Source organism: Aethalodelphis obliquidens, unplaced genomic scaffold (assembly GCF_003676395.1).
Source record: "Aethalodelphis obliquidens isolate GAN/ISIS:26980383/991018 unplaced genomic scaffold, ASM367639v1 scaffold130, whole genome shotgun sequence".
In the NCBI taxonomy this organism is placed as follows: domain Eukaryota; kingdom Metazoa; phylum Chordata; class Mammalia; order Artiodactyla; family Delphinidae; genus Aethalodelphis; species Aethalodelphis obliquidens.
In genome coordinates this window covers 651,484-669,790 of record NW_020838074.1, presented here as the reverse complement: position 1 = coordinate 669,790, position 18,307 = coordinate 651,484, and the positions used below count along the sequence as shown (strand labels likewise).

The 18,307-nt window shown below is 43.1% G+C and overlaps 1 protein-coding gene and 1 long non-coding RNA gene across 2 annotated transcripts in view; one reads left to right on the top strand and one right to left on the bottom strand.

Annotated features, from left to right (window-relative positions):
* NOS1AP (nitric oxide synthase 1 adaptor protein) overlaps nt 1-18,307 on the bottom strand; it is a 76,714-nt gene that overhangs the window by 54,762 nt on the left and 3,645 nt on the right. Inside the window, exon 3 of the mRNA XM_027099236.1 lies at nt 11,651-11,709. Coding sequence (XP_026955037.1) covers nt 11,651-11,709 — 59 coding nt within the window. The remainder of the gene's footprint in view (nt 1-11,650; nt 11,710-18,307) is intronic.
* Nucleotides 3,690-7,949, top strand: LOC113616048 (uncharacterized). The gene is made up of 2 exons (XR_003431201.1): nt 3,690-4,999; nt 7,650-7,949. It is a non-coding gene; the product is annotated as an uncharacterized LOC113616048 (long non-coding RNA).

Genomic DNA, 18,307 nt, shown 5'->3' with positions numbered 1-18,307 from the left:
CCCCTTAAGTGATCTGAAACGCACCAACACAAGATTAGTTTGTTTTGAATAAGACGACGTCTCTAACAACATGCAAATACCTCCTGGGAAACTAAAGTAAAATCTATCAATCGTTCAAGCATTAAGTTACTAAAAAAGTTAAACTGGTTTACTTTTCCTCCCACAGTAGGACTACCAATTATAAACCCTCCTAGCTTGAGATGCAAAATATTCAAAGAGGTTTATAATGCTTATTGGCACCAGGGGTCTTACCTTGGAATCGATAAACCTCAGGACTATGGGGTCCATGAATTGACAGAAAAACCAAACTTTTGCAAGTATATACAAGAATTAATTTTTCTAGGCAGAGAATCCAGTTCTCACCATATTCTCAAAGGTGTCTGTGTTCCATAAAAGGTCAAGACCATTCAATGGACACCCAGGCAAGTGTCCACTTGGTAGCAAGAAGAGAAGTCAAGGGGAGAAGTGCTGGTTTTATTGATACTCTGCACATACTTTCCCATCTGAGACTCTTCGATGCTTTGCACAAACTCTAAATTGATTCTCTTTATGTACTCAAGGAGAACAGGAAGCACAGAGTAATGGAATTTGAAACTAGGCAGTCATTTAGTAATAGAACTGGGACCAGGCCTGGTTTCCCTGTTCCCCTGGTTCTTCCTCCACAGGGAAATTCCCTCCCTGCTAGACAGTGTTTAATTATGGGAAGTTTTCTAAACTTGGCCTAATTGAATTTTCCATCATTATTAGTGTAAAAGATGCCCTCTAAGGTCTGGCACAGAGAGACTGATCCAGAGGTTTAACTTTGATCATGCCGGTGGCCGTCTTCAGTTTTCTGCTGTGCACACGTATTCATTCTCTGGCTGGCTTCATGCCTCCTTTGGGCTGTGCTTTTGGCCATCAAGAAGGGCAGAGAATAAGGCCACCAAGATGATAAGTAGGCTTAACAGCCTTTTTGAAATGAATGTTTTAGTGCAGCAAACAAGTGAATCAAGCCTGCCCTAGCTTTGACATGCAGTATTTATTGAGCACCTACTATATAGTAAGGATCCTTCCAGGCAGTAGGGATACAGTAGTGCACAAAACAGGTGTGGTCTCAGCTTTCGTGGAGCTTAGGCTTAAGTGTTACCATGACAAAAATTTCCACCCTTTTGTCATGATTGAATTTAATAATCAAGCAGGATCCACCAGAGGCAGAGAACAGATGTAAAACTACCAAAGATTCAAGCTGAAGTCACTGGGATTTGTTTTCTCCCCCCACTCCTCAAGAAAGAGGATTCTCCCTTATTTACTCTCTATATTCAGACTGTCACTAGGCTGAATGACCCAAGGTTACAATAGCTCACAGACTGACCCCTTTCTATGCTGTCTTTATACGACATCCCTTTATATGGACACTCTTCCCATTATCCTCAGATTACTGGGCAATCTTTCCCTTGTTCACCTCCCTGACATGAGTCTCTTCACATCTAGGGTGCACTGCATTCCATGCCACACTGGTTGCCCTAAAACATCACTTTCACTTTGGAACGCTGAGTCAAAGCCCTCATGGGAAGACTGTAAGTATGGATGTGGAAGCAAGTCCTTGATACATTACTGAGAGAAAAACAGGCTCCTGGTAGAACTAGACACAGAATATCAGATTTTGAGAAAACATCTGAGTGTCTATATTTGCATACAGAGTGGTACTAGAAGGAACAGATGTTGAAGGAAGGGCATTTGACTTTTTCCTTTATAAAACTCTGTCACGACTTTATTTTTAATAACAAACATGTATTATTTGGTCATGTTAAAGCTCACACCTCAGGCATATTCCCCTGAGCCTTACCTGAAAACTGTCACAGAAAGGAGGGGTCACTGTGAGGACCCTGAGGAGGTGAGCCCTCAGGAGGTGAGCTGTGCCTCACCTGTCTCTGCATTCCTGATGCTTTCTACACAGTGCATATGATGCCCTTGAAGTCGAAGGGATCAAAGACAAGGAGGAAGGAGAGAGGAAAAGAAAGTCTTGTATGCGCCTGCTAACACGAGCATGGGACACAGAGCCAGAGAATGAATTATGGGTCTGCAATCCCTTGCTGGAGACTCACAGTCTATCCTAGGTGTTTACCGAGTCTTCCCAAGCACAAGGGACTTTATCAGCCTGTAAAGATTAAAGCGCAGAACTTGCTTTTAAGGAAAGATAAAGAAAGGTGAAAGATAAAAAATGCATGTAACTATGTAGGTTTGAAAGCAAACAAAAGAGAAGGAGGCAGAGAAAAATGAAACAAGAGGAGACTCAAGAGGAGAAGGAGAGGTGGCACTGCAGAAGAACCTAGGAAATGCTGCTGTATCTGGAGACGTGGAGAGCACAGACAATAAACTTGGAGGGAGCAATTTCTACCAAGTGACGGAAATCAGTGTCGGACTACAAGGAACCGCAGGATGGCGGGCACTGGTGAGGACACGCTCAGTGCTTTGGGAGGAAGCCCAGAGTTAATAAAAGGTGTGCCCTTGAATGGGGTTATCAGGACTGAGGGAGATTACTTCAGGACAGGAGAGACCGGAACACATTGCTAGGGAGAGAGGGCGAGCCCAGGGAAAGTGAGAGGTGGAGTGGTTGGGGGAAGGATAGAAATGCTCACGGTGCTGAAGAAACAAGCGAAGATGGGTCTAAAACACAGAGAGGCAGAGGGGACAGAGCGACAGAGGGCAGCGACACAAAGATGTTTGAAGAAGAGGAGGAAACCTGAGGAACCTCCCAGAAGATGGGAGTCACCTAAGGAGAGTGAAGATGTACCAACAGAGCTGACAGGTGGAAAAGGTCTTGGCACTTTAGCAAGTGGAATTTCTACCAGGGACAAATAATGGACTGCAGAGCAGCGCTGGGGAACTAAGTGAAGCCAGAGAGCATGAATGATTTTCCTTCCCCTTCTTAGTTCATAAGCTTCTCCATGCATAAAATTGGGTAATTCCTACTCATGCATATCTATAAAAAGATACTGTCTGTGAAAGGTTCTGGAGCTAGAGGGAATAAAAACATCAACTCTACCTGAAACATCCATCACGACGAGAGTGATGGACACTCATAGCCTTCAGATGGGCTGGCCCAGAAATGATATGAAAAGAAGTTAGATAGAGGTCGATAGGCTGGGCTGCTTCCAGATTCCTGGTTATCAGTTTTCCCAGCTTAGTAGAGGCCCTTCAAGAAACTCACACAATGGGAGGCTGAAGGAGGAGCAGAGAGTCATCCTTAGAAAAATAATATGGGAAGATGGAGACAGTCACCCTGTCCCTTGTAAATCACAGAAAGAACAAATGAGACATGCATGTAACCAGAGCAAAGAACTGGCTCCAGCTCCAAGTCTGCTCATCCTTCCCTGATCCTTCATACCTCGGCCCCTCCCTCCATAATCCAGTGACAATGGAGTGAAGGGAACACATGCCAGGGTTTGAGCTGGGGACTTGGGTGTGTGTAGGTTTGAAAGAAGGGAGCTCATAAAATAAAACTGTATCTGGGAGGTCTCTATCTGATTTCGGAGGGACAACATGGATTTTGGAGACTCATCTTAAAGAATTCTGAGAGAGGGCTTCCCTGGTGGCGCAGTGGTTGAGAGTCCGCCTGCCGATGCAGGGGACGCGGGGTCGTGCCCCGGTCCGGGAAGATCCCACATGCCGTGGAGCGGCTGCGCCCATGAGCCATGGCCGCTGAGCCTGCGCATCCGAAGCCTGTGCTCCGCGACAGGAGGGGCCACAGCAGTGAGAGGCCCGCGTACCGCAAAAAAAAAAAAAAAGAATTCTAAGAGAGGTTTTTTGGCTCCACAGAACAATACAGTAACCAATTACTATATAGTCTATCTTCTAATTATGTAATTCTATCTATATATCCTAAGTTAGGACAGTAACTAATTCCATTTAAAATGTCTTCAGAAATGCTGCCTAGGATTTTTCCTACCTTACTGTCATAATAAGAAAGTATTAAAGGAGTACTTTCTAAGCTTCAGCACTTAACTTGACTCACCATATTCTTAAAGATAATTCACTATGTTTTGTCTTCCATTTTTGCTATCAGCCTGTGTTCCTTTGTAGACAGTATATTTTTCCCCTCCAGATTGTTTTTAAAATCATTGTCTTCCACACTCTGTAGTTTCATTACTATGAGTCTAGAGTTTAAGAATCAATTTCTTAAAAAAAAAAAGAATTTCTTTTTCTTTACCTTGTTTGTAATTTGATACTCTTCCTACATCTGAGGATACTCATGTTTCCTTAATTTTGTCTGGCTTGATCATTTAAACTCGTGACTATGAATTAAGTTAAACATACAACATGGGGTGCTTGACTACCCAAGAAATCATCAAGTATCACACAGTAGGTTTATCAATCCCCAAGAAAGAAAACTCATCTACCTTAAAATCTAGTTTTTTGGTCCTTCAAAACATCCTGAATTGTGATATATCAGTTTGAAATGATCAGAACAATAATATGAAGGCAAATAAATGAGTGGGTTTGTCTTGAGAGGCAGACGACACTGAGTGGAGTAGTAAAACAGAAAAGACGAAAGCTCGGGAGGCAGGCATTTCTCCAAACATTTACTAGTTACGCGGTCGTGGAAAAGTTATCTAATGTCTCTGAGTTTAATTTCTTCATCCTAAGAATGGGAATGACAGATTCTACCACTTGGAGTTGTTGTTAGGATTGAGGAAAACATACGTCAAATCTCATCTGACTATAGATTTAAGGGTAAGAACTATGTTTTGCTCGCCACTTGTACCAGTTATCAATTTCTTGCCCTTTCAATACATGCTCTGTGATAATGGGCAGAATTCTTTTATGTACTCCCCCGTTTACAGTAAGCGGGCTATTCGAATTTCTCTGTATAATGGAAGGACACTGCAGGAGGAAAGGGCTTCTCTTGCTGGTTGCAGCTGCTGTAGAGCCCATCAGCAGGACATCTGGTGGTGGTCTGTCCCAGCCACGAGGCCCAGAATATAGATCTTCAGCGACCTCACGTTCCCAGTGTGGCTGGGTGAGTCCCACCTACCTACAGCGCCCCCCCCACCGCAAAGATTCTGAGCATCCCTAGCCTCCCATCCACAGTGACACCCCTACTCCCTCTGTGCGCCCACCGACCAGCTGCACTTCTCCTGCACCCATCCCCTGAGGGTTGCTTCCTGTTTTCCAAGCCACTGGGGACCACTCTGGCCTAGGCAACCCAGTGAGCTTCTCTGCCATCCAGATGCTGCAGCACATCCTCCACAATGAAATCTGAGCCCCAGCCCAGGAGAGGGGTCTTCCTCCCCAGATTGGTCCTCCTTTTTGTACTCTCCTTCAGCCCCAGAGGACTCTTAAGACTGCTCTTTACGTCTTGAAGTTACTGTTTTGTTACGACTTAGTCATTCTTCATAATCCTTCTCCTATTTAAATCACTGAGTGAGTTCTGTTCCCCCACTGGACCCAGACTGATAAATTACTGCTTTCCTCAGTGCCTAGCACAGTGACCAGCAGTGCACATCCGCTCTCCATGCATTCTTTCCTCCCTTCCCCAGTTAGCCTTGAACAATCGGTGACCTGCTCAAAATCCAAGCACAGCTCAATGTGTGGGGCCAAAACTAGAATGCACTTTCTCTGATTTCTAATCATCTCACCAACCGCTTGGATGTTAATGAATGACGTTTCTGGGGAATGGCTGGAAACCCTATGGGGGTTCTACCTGGTTTGATCGTTTATACTCAAAACTGGAGAATTACTTCCAGTCTGTCTCCTGAAGACTTCAGGTTGATTAATTTACTTCCTCTGGTCACCCCCCCACACAAAAAAAGGATTTTTGTTTGTCTGACAATCTGATCCCTAGCATGAAGAACATAAATGTCCTAGAGACTTTTTTTTACCCAAATATGTTAATTCTATTCGTGCCCAATAAGACTAAAATGTAGAAGACATCAAGGCAGGGAGACTGAAATTCAAAAGCACAGTGACTTCTGTAACAGTACAACCACTCCAGTGCTATTTTTAAACTTTTTTTAAAAAAATAAGCATGCCCTTTACACCAGAAAAGGTAAAATAAGCATATTAACTAAGGAAGTGAAAATAAAGGAAAATAAAAACATGAAGTCTACATTTCCCAAGCTTTCCCATTTTATTCAACAGCCTTATCAGTGACTTGGATGAAAAGATTAAAGTTTCACTTAACAGAAAACAAAGAGGGATATAGTTAGCCTGTTACTAGAACCCGCTGTGATGGTTTATACTGGGGGAACTCAGCTAAGCTAGAACTGTATATCTTCGCTTCCCTGTAGAACTGCACTTTAGGATTGCTCACAAGAGAAATGTGTGGGGGATTTAGGAGGCCAGAATGAAGTAGCCATGATGCTCTGAAGGTCATCACTCGTTAGAGGCAGGAAAGGATGAACATGGAGGTGCTAGTGAGGTGCAATTTGTCTTCACTCTTCTGTGCCCCATATCTGGCTGTCCTTCCTAACCGTCAGCCCTGCTGAACAACAGTGAACCCAGGACTGCCAGCAGAAGCTTCACTGCCAACTCAAATGCAGCAGCCATTAAGGACCTTCAAGCCATCAAATGCCTTTCACAGACATTGGCCCCTGTGCCCCTTCACAATTCCACTCTAGCACACACGCGCACCTAGCATCCTGGACACTCTTGACGTCTAACACACACCAGGGCTGGCTCACGACTCCTCTCTGGTCGTTTTTGGACTTTTACTTCCCAGCTCCTATCACAACCGTGTAGGTCTAAATCCTATAAACAAATTCCTTATGCCGTTAACACTCATAGCTGCCTGCTTCCCCGATTCACTCTGATTCATAAGAATCCGAAAACTATGAATAATGGGTTCAAATGAAATATATCTAATTTAACAATGGTATATGTAAAGTTCTGTATTTAGGCTAAAAAGTAAAACAGAGCAAACTACAGAAATAAAGAAGGATTAAAAAATCTTGATTGAAAGCAATTACTGTGAATATCCTAAGGATTCTGGACAATAAATCCACCACGACCTAGGACCTAACACAGTTTGTTTAACAAATAAAAATACAGTATGATCTAATTCTTAAAAAACAAATGCAAAGCTCCATATCATGAGGGTAAAACTGTGTCTCTATAATTTACACTGATAAGACAGCATGAGATATTGCATTAAATTCCAACATATATTACAAAGAAATATGATGTTTTGAAATTAGGAAGTCTAGAAAAAATATTATAAAGAATGGCTTCAGAAACTTTAGCAAAATAAGATCTATGTATGTGTAACTCCAGAGAAGAGAGCTAGGATACATGGACGAAAATTACATAAACAAACACATTTGCCTTCACTTAACAAGGAAGACCATAATAGCAAATACTTTAGAGAAATAGAGGCATCCTGTAATGGAGGGGAAAATGGACTAGATGTTCACCACAGCACTTTAACCTCTTAAAGTTCATGATTTTAAAAGTTACATGGGGTTCAGGGAGGGGGAATAAGGAGTTTGTACATAATGGGTACAAAGTTTAGAGTGATGAAAACATCTTGGAAACAGTACTGCCGGTTGCACAACACTGTCACTGTAATTAAGGCCACTCATTTGTATACTTAAAAGGGGATAAAATAGCAAATTTTATGTTATATATATATATTTCATCACAATTTAAAAAACATGATTCTATTATTCTAGGTGAGAGATACAAAAGACTCAAATTGAAATTTTGACCTAATAAAAAACAACAACTTCATTACTGCTGCGGCAAAGTCCCTTCTTTTGACTAGGAAGAATATGTTTTACCATAAAGGAGTTTTCCTAATGTGAACGCTGCAGTAATCCTGTGTTTCATCAAAGGCATAGCAACTACGTATTCTTCAGCAGTGCTACTGAATCCAACTAGAGTGGTTCCTTAAGGGCAGAAAAATAATTGTACCCAGGAAAAAGCTCATTTGTAAATGTTACTATATTATCATGATAATAAATGTTCTTATTGATGATAGAATGGGACACATACAGTTTAGAAGAAAGTCCTCTTTCATCTACCCATAGCAAATAGATATACAAATACACACATACAGAGACTAAAACACCCACAATTTAATACTTGAGGGGGAAAAAGTATCTAGGAAGCTGGAACAGCAGTCCTTTGTTCATAAACACAGGTTGCTAAATTTTGATAGATTAGGAAGATATCCATAAGAAATCTACAACCAGAAAGCCTGCTGCGTGGAGGCTGGCCAAAGAAAAATTCACTTTAAGATTTCTTGGATGTTTTCTACTCCCCACCAAAACCCATTTTTCTACTTAAAAGTGAATGGAAAAAGATATACCATACTAATACTAATTGGAAGAAATCTTTGAAAAAGAACAAAGTTGGAAGAGTGAGACTACCTGATTTCAATGATTGTTATTAAGCTACAGCAATCCAGACACTGTGGTACTGGTGTCAAGACGGACAATTAGATAAATGGAACAGAATAGAGTTCTGAAATAAACCACACAGATGTGGATAACTGATTTTTAACAAAGGTACCGCAGTGGAGAAAGAATAGTCTTTTCAACAAATGAGGCGGGAACAACTGGACATTCATTTGCCAAAGAAACCCCAAACTGAAACAAAACAAAAACCCCCAGAAAGAACTTTGATATATCCGTCACACCATATCAAAAAAATTGGATCAAAATAGATCATACACCTAAGCATAAAGCCTAAAACTATAATGCTTCCAGAAGAGAACACAAAAGAAAACCTTTGTGTCCTTGAGTTAGCCAAGATTTTTAAAATATGACACCAAAACACAACCCATACACTTTAAAAAATGATAATATGAACTTCTTCAAAGGACACTATTAAGATAAAGACAAGCCAGACTTGGATAAAATAGTTGCAAATCATATATCTGATAAAGGACATGTATCCAAAATTTATCAGGAACCCTCAAAATTCAATAAAAGGAAAACAAAACACCCCAATTAAAAATGGGCTAAAAGATTTGAACAGGTGTTTCACAAAAGATATATGAATGGCACATACGATGGACAGATGCTCAACATCATTACTCACTAGGAAAACGCAAATTAAAACCACAAGGATATACTACATCACACATACTTGCAGGGCTAAAAATGAAAAGACTGATGATACTAGATGTTGGCGAAGATGTGAAGGAACTGGGACTCTCAACCACCGCTAGCAGTACAACCGCTTTGGAAAACAGCTTGGCAGTCTCATAAAAAGTTCGACAGGGACTTTCCTGGTGGTCCAGTGGTTAAGACTCCACGCTTCCACTGCAGGGGGAGCAGGTTTGATCTCTGGTCAGGGAACTAAGGTCCCACATGCCACAGGGCGTGGCCAAATAAATATTTAAAAAATAAAGAGACGCACTTTAAAAATCACTCCGAGATTCACCAACCGAAAAGATAATCACTTAAAATTCACTTAAAAAAAATAGTTCAGCATACACCTAACAAATAATCATTCATTCTACTCCTGGGTATTTACCCAAGAAAAATAAAAGCATATGTCTATACGAAGACTGTAATATGAACAGTCACAGAAGTTTTCACCGTAAGAGTCAAAAACTGGAGACCACCACAATGTCCATCAACATGTGAATGGCTAAGCAAATTGTGTTATACTCATACAATGGGATACAACTTAGTAATAAAAAGGGATAAGCTACTGATATATGCAATGGCAAGGAACGCATCTTAAAATATGCTAAATGAAAGAAGCCAGACCAAAAAACAGTGGCAGTATACTGTACATACGTATACTGTACACTGTATGACTCTGTTTATACAAAACTCAAGAAAATACAAACTCATCTCTACTAACAGAAGGGAGATCAGTAGTTGCCTGGGGACTTGGGCAGGAGGGAGATGTAGCAGGGAGGGAGAGAGGGAAAGATTACAACAGGGTACAAGGAAACTTCTGGGGGAGACATATGCTCAGTATCCTGACTGAGGTGATGGTTCTAGAAGTGTACACATATATCAAAACTTACCCAATTATTCACTTTAAATATGCCAATTATATGTCAATTATACCTCAATAAAGCTGTTATAAAAAGTAAAAACAGCAGCTTATTTGGGATCTAAAACTTTGGGGAAAGTTCCTTCTTTCAAACCAGGAAAAGGCAAGGTTAAAGTTCATGACACAGAGGTCGCTTTTGTATGGATATGATGCCACTGTAAAAAAATAAAAACAAAAACAAAAAAACAAGAAACACTTCCTTTTACAAAGCGCAAATGATAGAGGTTTGTCCATTCACATCCTTCAAGCCCAGTTCCGACACAACTTGTTTCTTAAAGCCTTTCGTTATCACTCAAGTAGAAAGTGATTATTCCCTCCTGTGAATCACCATACCACTTACGTTAATTTTCAGGTATTAATTCAATACATCTATCCATCCACCCATCACACATTTACTAAATGCCTCACACAGAACAGACACAGGCTTGGTGCTAGAAATACAAAAGTGAGTTGAACACAGTGCTTCACTGGCAAGAGCCTCACAGCCCAGTGGCAAAAGACAGATTCATTTTGAAGTAGCAGTAACTATAACAAGTATTTCAACAAACACAAGTACAACAGAAACACAGAGAAAGAAATCCATTTTGTCAGACACACTGTCTTGTACCACAATGATTTGTTCAGGACTCCATTTCCCTACTAGACTAAAGCTTCCTGAGAACAAGGGACCATAACTTATTTTCGTCATCTACTACATTACCTAGCACAGTACCTGGGATGAGTGTTCTATATATGTATACGTATTTGAATGAATGGAAATTCCATTTCACAGGCAGCTACTTTTTGACTTAGCAGGGCCACCACGATGCCAACTTCTCAGGTGAGTGCCAACCTTAATTCACTTTGGTAACCGAGGCAAGTCATTTGAGAGGAGACAAAATCAAAACTTAAATCTCGACCCCCAAATCCCAAAAGAATAGCTAATACCCCTTTCCCCCCAGTGAAGAAAACAGGAAGGAGTAAGAGGTGGGGTAGGGCTTGGTCAGCGGAGATTTAGGACAGAAGAATGACACAAATGAATCTAGGCCCTGCGTGGGTCCCAGGAGGGCCCTGGCTTTCTGTATGTATTGCTAACAGGTATCCCTCTGCCCAGAGAGTACACATGAACGGCAGTCATCTAATCTGAATAGGAATACCAGTCTCATTGTAAAAGCAATTTCTATGGATTTTATATGTGACTTTCTGCTGTCCCAAATGATCATAACCCCCTTATCTATGCTCAGTTTCTGAAGGGGCAGAAAGGAAGAACAGATAACTGTGGGGAATTATAAGTATAGCATAATGGGAAAACCCAGTTCTCTCATTTTTATCAACATATATGCAATTATGAAATTCCAGTTAAATAAAAAAATAGTGAAAAACAAATTTCAGTTAAAATAAGACTAGCACAAAACGAAAAGGTCTCAAGTGACAACTAAAAGACTTGCATTACACATCAAGCAGAAATCCTTCCCAGTTCCCTTAGTGCTACTGAGCATTAGAAGAATGTTCCTCTCTTTCTTAAAGATAGAGCAGATTTGCTCCTTGTACTTACATCTACAGAAATAACAGGTCTCAGGAGGGAAAAAGGAGAAATTTATTTTAATTTGTCTGGACACACCAACCCAACAGATGGCTCCCAGAGAGGACAGGTGTACCCTGGGGACTGGGCTCTTACCTGTAGATAGGGTCCTGCATCACCAGCATCTTGCTCTCATCCCACGTCCACTCCTTTTTCTGCAATAAAAGAAGCTGTAAATGAATAAGTTAGGCTTGTCCTCGGCTACAGAACCAGGGCACACATTGAGCTACTAATGCTTATGCAAACACATGCATTTGCTTCTGGCCTTGTTCCCTCTAAGAGGCCTGGAGTCGACTGCTCCAAAAGAACAAGTGGAAAATGTCACGTATCTGGTCTGATCAGTTTCCTTCAAGCACTTTAGGAGAGTGTCTCTCACGGGTGCAGCGGGTAGGCAGGGGCCAAGGGGTCTCAGGAGACTGCAATCTAAATCATACTTTCGTGGAGAAGTCACCAAGGAAAAAAAAAAAGATCATACATTACTCCAGAGGAACAGGAGAGGCAGGGAGCACAAAAGGGAGAAGGGGTCATAGAGACTGAATGATGCCATCAAATGCAAATGATGTGTGGACCCCAGCCTCCCTCCCTTAAAGAGGGGGAGAAAAGGCTGCACACAAGACTGACAAGCTAACTAGTACATTTACAGCCGCCCATAAGAGGATACTCATCTGGCTTTGAACCTAACTTTCTGTGAACACAAAGGAGACAGATCCCTTAGCAGCTGGGGATGAGGACAGGAATGAGGATGTAGGAAGGTGGGGGGAGAGGATTCTGGCGCAGTACTGGAGAGCCCAGATGCTTGATGAGGTCAGTAGCACCCCAACATGTTGGAGAAGCGGCCGCCACATGCCCTCAGGTCCCACCCGTAGGTGCAGGGACAGAGGATTCTGCTCCACCTTCACTGGCCTTTGTCACAGGGGCAATGCTGTTCAGGACACCTGGGGAAGAACACACTCAGCTCCCCAGGGAAGAGAAAGGGGGTAGGGGGCTCATTACCAGCTGGCAGAGGTGAAAGTCCCTGCACTCCTCTTAGCTGGAGAGCCTGGAATCCCTTGTTACTCCTGGCAAAGGGGGAATCTAGGTTTCCCACTCACAGTCTTTGCTGGCCTGGGTGGTGGGGAGCCCGTTTTTCTGTGTTGTCTGGCTGGAAGTTTTCTGCCTTGCTATGCCGTCCCTTCCCCCCTCCTCTGGCTAGAGAGAGAGCAGGCTTTGTTGGGGTTCTGTGCCATATCCAGGTTGCAGGCTTCTTCGGCTCCGAGTCTGGGATATATGAGATTAAAACTAACCTCAGGGAGCTCACGGCTGCGTGATGCCGTGCGTCCCCAGCCAGTCTGCCTTGCCCCACCTTTACGTTTGTTTTACAGATAATGTCCAGGGTTTCCAGTTGTACTTTAGCAGGAAGAATAGAGAAAAATGCACCCATCCAAAAAGTGAAAGTCTGGCTTGTATGTTTTTTAAAAAACTCCAGATGCCGGGGCTCCAACTCTTTGGAGTCATTCATATGATGGGTCTAAGCTCACGTGAGGCCCTGTAATCTGTAGCTTTTAACAAACATTTCAGGTGACTGGGATGTGACCCTAGGGTTGAGAGACATTCTTCTATACCAGAGAAAAGGTATACATTGAGATCCCCACCAGGAGGATCTCTTTCACGTACAGCATGGTCCTCTGGAGTCTCAGGCCTGGCACAGGAAGGGTCTCCTGACACTAAAGACAGCCAACCGGTGGTGATCCCGTTAAGCACTGTCCCTGGCCAAGGCCCACGCCTGGTGTTACTCAATAAACAGCCACTGTGAACTAAACACCCGGACGACTAACAGCAGAGGCTGCTCTGCTTCTGAGGGAATCGAGCCTCAGTTTTCTCATGTTCTTACTATCAAGAAAGTCTGCTCGGGCTTCCCTGGTGGCGCAGTGGTTGAGAGTCTGCCTGCCCATGCAGGGGACATGGGTTCGTGCCCCGGTCCGGGAAGATCCCACGTGCCGCGGAGCGGCTGGGCCCGTGAGCCATGGCCGCTGAGCCTGCGCGTCCGGAGCCTGTGCTCCGCAACGGGAGAGGCCGCAACAGTGAGAGGCCCGCGTACCGCAAAAAACCCCACAAAGAAACAAACAAACAAACGAAAAAGAAAGTCTGCTCGTAAGAGTCCTTGCTGCTCTGATGTAATTTTCGAAGTTAACACAAGAGTTAATAACTCAGTGCACCAAAAAGTCCATAAAACTCTGAGAAGCTGCCCACACCCACTGCCCCCCTCGGAGGAAAGCAGCCCCAGAGAGGGTTCTTTCTGAGTGTGGGTGACTTGGCTCATGCTGTGAGCATCTGATGAGCCGTCCTTGCTAACCCAGCCGTGACTGACGGAGCTCAGGATCAGCAGCCGACTGCACATGAGGAAGGTCAAGTGTCACGGAGGGGCTGGCCAGACCTGCCTAGTCCTTGAGCACCACGATGAGAAGGATCCAGTTCCACCCACTCACATCCTCTCACTGGAGACTACCAAGTCCTAGACGGAGCCTAGGCTGAACCCCCAGGAACGGTAGGTGGTTTTTGGGACCAGCTGCATACTTTCCACTCAAACAGACTGCACCGCTGAGGAAGAGGAAGCATCGTGTGCCAGCCCATGTTTCCACCTAGCCTGAAATAAGCCTCTGTTAAAGTTGATCTGGGCACGACTCCTCCTTGCAAGTCTAAGGAATGCAACTAATACATTCATCAAAAAGAAAGAATAATGAGGCAAAAAAAATACAGAATAAATATTTTTCTTTCTCTGCAAGATATGAGGAGAAGGATGGGGAGACCAGACTCCCAGGGAACCTTGTGTTAATTTGAGGAACCTCAGAAGGGTCCACGGCAGGCAGAAAATACTTTCCTTTTTAAAGTGATATCATCATCGGTATAGAATATCCTGGCCAAAAATAGTAAACATCTTTTCACTTACTTACTTACTAATTTTCCTTTTCTGAAAACCCCATTAAAATCCATTTAAGTAAAATCCATAAAATCCCATTAGATCTCCCTTTAAAGGTCTTGCAGTAATCCTTGCAGGAGTCCATTCAATCTATGCAGGGATAAGGAAATTATCAAAATAACTCAAAGGGTTTGGAGTGTAGACGGGACTCAACAATGTATCAGTTATTCAAGAACCTAAGGCAAATGTGGTTGGAGCATTTTACCCCAATCTCCTCAATGCCTGAATGATGTTCCAACACTCTGATAACTGAAGCCTCTCCACTCCTCCTTGCCACACACTTAATATCCTTCCTATCCCACCATCTTTCAAATAAGACCCAGAGCAGTGCAGTTTCTTGAGCAAGGTGTCCCCCTAGTTAATAGCCCAGTCAAGACTAGAATCAAGTTCTCCTGATTTTCTGACCCGTACAGGTACTCTGGTACAATTCAGAGTCAACATGGTATTATCTGAATAGCGTAACCCAGAGGGAGGCAATGCGTGTCTTAAAAACTATTTGATTCTTCTCTTTGCTCTGACATTGTTTTACACGTCTCCTCCATTTGCCAAATGTTGTAGAGAAAAAAACACACGCACAAAGAGATCACCCCCTCCTCACTTTTCTACATGGAAACATTCTTCTAAGGAAAAAATTTTAGAAAAAAAAAGGTTAACGAGAGAAAGAAAACAGGAAGAAAAGCTACTGATCTACCTTTATAGGATTATAAATCAAAGTTGGCTTCAACCATAAAACAGAGACATATTATTGAATGGTAATTATAGTCCGCAGAAAACTCACACAACTCCAAGTTACACCTGAAAACCACTTTTTTTTTAGTGCTTGGAAATAAGCCTTGGAGTCTTGGTAGCTATGTGAGGAAATTGTCAGTTTTGCTACCCACTATCCTCAATGAGCTATGGTCTCCAACATATGCCAGGAAATGAAGACATTTCAAGTCCAAGTGGGAGTGGAAAAGGAGGTGGAGGCGGGGAAGAGAAGAGGAAAGGAAGAGGGGATACATCTTTAAAGCTGTCAGCACCTCTCTGAGTGCTTCTGAGGGAAAGAGCACCCTTCACAGCCGTACTCACTGCAAACAGCCCAGGGGGACCAGCAGGACTGATCGAGGCTGGTCTTCAGGCTCCTTGCATCTGAAGCCCAGGCTCAGGCAGGGCCTCACTGGTATCACTGGGAGCACAAACAGTACCAGCATTGAGGCCAATGAGTGAGGCTCAGGGAGACAAGATCTACCTCCTCACTAGCTCCATAAATATAAAGAAACGGGGGTAAAAATATGAGTGGGTCTGGCAGAGCACCTAGTGGAGCAGACTGGTGCCCTTGGGGCAGCTGTCTGGCATTTTGCCATACATATACAGAATTGGGGTATCACTTCTTTCTCTTACTCTTTGTCCCCTCCGTACCTACAAAGGACACTCAGGGCACTGTTGAGCCTTTTAAGAGGCCTCTGACTTAGTTTATTAACCTGTCTCTCTCCATGCCTTTCCCTACCCCAGCAGTCTCCCCTTCCCTCCCCTTTTTCTTCTCTTTTAAAAATGAATTCGTTACTCCAAGGTAATTAAAAAGTCATGAGATGTAGAGAGTAGCTTCACTTGAAAGAAGGTTCTGCTTCATATATTGGCTAGTAAAAAATTTCTGGAGAAGAGAAGATGTTATTACAAGAAGGTGCCCCACAGACCTCCAATTACAGGAAGTTTAACTAACCAAGGGCCCCCCGGCTGCTGCATTCTGAAATCCATCATTACGTGCGCACAGGGGCCCTGCCCCCAGACAATGACCAGTGTGCGGAGATCCTGAGGAAGCCCATTCCTAGGAGACACCGGGATCCTCTGACAGATGACTCTGGCTTCAGAACTCCCTGACGGCCCTGCCAAACCTTCCTCAGACCGTGCTGTGCTCTCAGAGACCTTCACCCAACCTACCTGCTTCCTTCCTTCCTCTCTCCTTCACTTGGAGTCAGACCCACACTGAAATCTGACAGCTAGCCCAGCCTTGCCTCCCCACCTCCTCCCACAGGCATTTAATCCTGTCTTGGCATTTACTTGTTGGAGGACCTAGAATAACACAGAAAGTGAGAAAGTAAAAAAAAAAAAGAAAGATACAGGAAAGTCATATTCAGCTGCTTCACTTTTTGTTCTCACAGGAAATTTCCCAGTTGATATGGGGAAAAAAAAGTCCTTTCTTCCATTTAAGAACTTTATATATTGCTTCCTTGACACTATCAAAATTCATCTCAACTTTACAGACAAACAATGAGGCTCCGGAAGTGAACTTACTCCCCTGCAAGGCCATCTAGTCCAGGGGTAATTAAAGTCCAACCTGTCTACCTCTAGACCCCACGTTCTCTTTGCTACTCTAAGTGATGAATTCAAAGGTTTTCACTCTCCGCTGCCAGGAAGCTTTTCACTTTCAACAGAGGGAGAGGGTAACAGGCTTTCGGCGTATGCTTTTATAAGACCGCCGAATGAGGTAAGCACATCCTTGAGTTTAGATTCTTCTCTTTTCCTTATCTAATGAGTGCAAATATCCAGTCCCCCGTGGAAAGTTACAGCCATTTTGTTATTCCAAAATCTCCTGCCAGGGAATATTATATGGGAACTGGTTCAGAGGTAGGTCTGCCTGGAACAGGGCCAAGAACAGAAAACAGAGTCAGGGATAATTATCACAGAGCTCCTTCCTCCTTTTGGAACCCAGAACTGGATATGGCATTTTTGAAGGCCTTCCCTAGGAACCCAAAAGTAGAGGAAGAATTTGTATTTCCCTTTATTTCCTATCCCTACTGGAAACTATCAGTAGCCACATCACAAAGTCTGTCCGCTTTATCATTACCTATGCTCCTGAAAGCAATGGTGACTTCTCAAAAAATAAGAAGAAAAAAATTTTTTTAAATCACCGTGCAAAGGCCACATTAACTCAGCTTGGCAAGTTCTCCATGCCACCAGACAGAATAGGATTAGCCTGAAAACACAGCTACCACCCATCTTAAGGTATAACCTATATAGATATAGAAAACGCATTTCAAAACTGAAGCACTTAATAAGTTCTCACACAACGCACAAAATTCCTAATATACCTGTTTTAAAACTAGCAGAAAACATGGTAGAAAGAAGACTGGACTCAGTTTAGTCCTGGCTCCATAACTAGCTGGGTGACCTCAGGACCGTTACCGGGCCTCTCTTGTCCTCTGTTACCACATCTAATCAATTAGGGGATCAGACTAGAGCATTTCTAAAGCTCTTTCTCCCAAATTCTGGTTCTATAATTCTAAGTGCCTCCTTTTCTTACCCAAATAGATCTAAGTTGTGTGTTTCTATAGGAACTAACAGTACTCTTTGAGCAGGAAACTCGTTTCCTTGTGATGTGATATCCCAGTGACAGGGTAAAGGCTAGACGTTAAAGACACTGGATTAATTAATTAGGCATTTCCTATAGAGCAGTTTTTCTCTAAAGGATTCTGAAGAGATTAGTGCACCCACAGCCACATGGTAGTAGGAAGAACCCACTTGGGATCTGAACAAGACAGACCTGGTTCAAACCTCAACTTCACCACTGATGGGACTTGAGGTCTTGGGCAAGTTGCTTATCGTCTTCTGCAAACCAAGCCTTAAAATGGTACCTACCTCACAGGATGGTTGTGTGGCTCTAATAAGTATACACTGCATGAAACAAGGCCTGGTAATGGCAGGGGCTCAATATCAGTGTTAGCTATTATTGTTAGCCGTTCTCATTATCATCTTAGTGTGTAATTACGTTCATCAGCTTGCCGCCACTGGTCTTCTACCCTCTCAAACAGATGAAATAG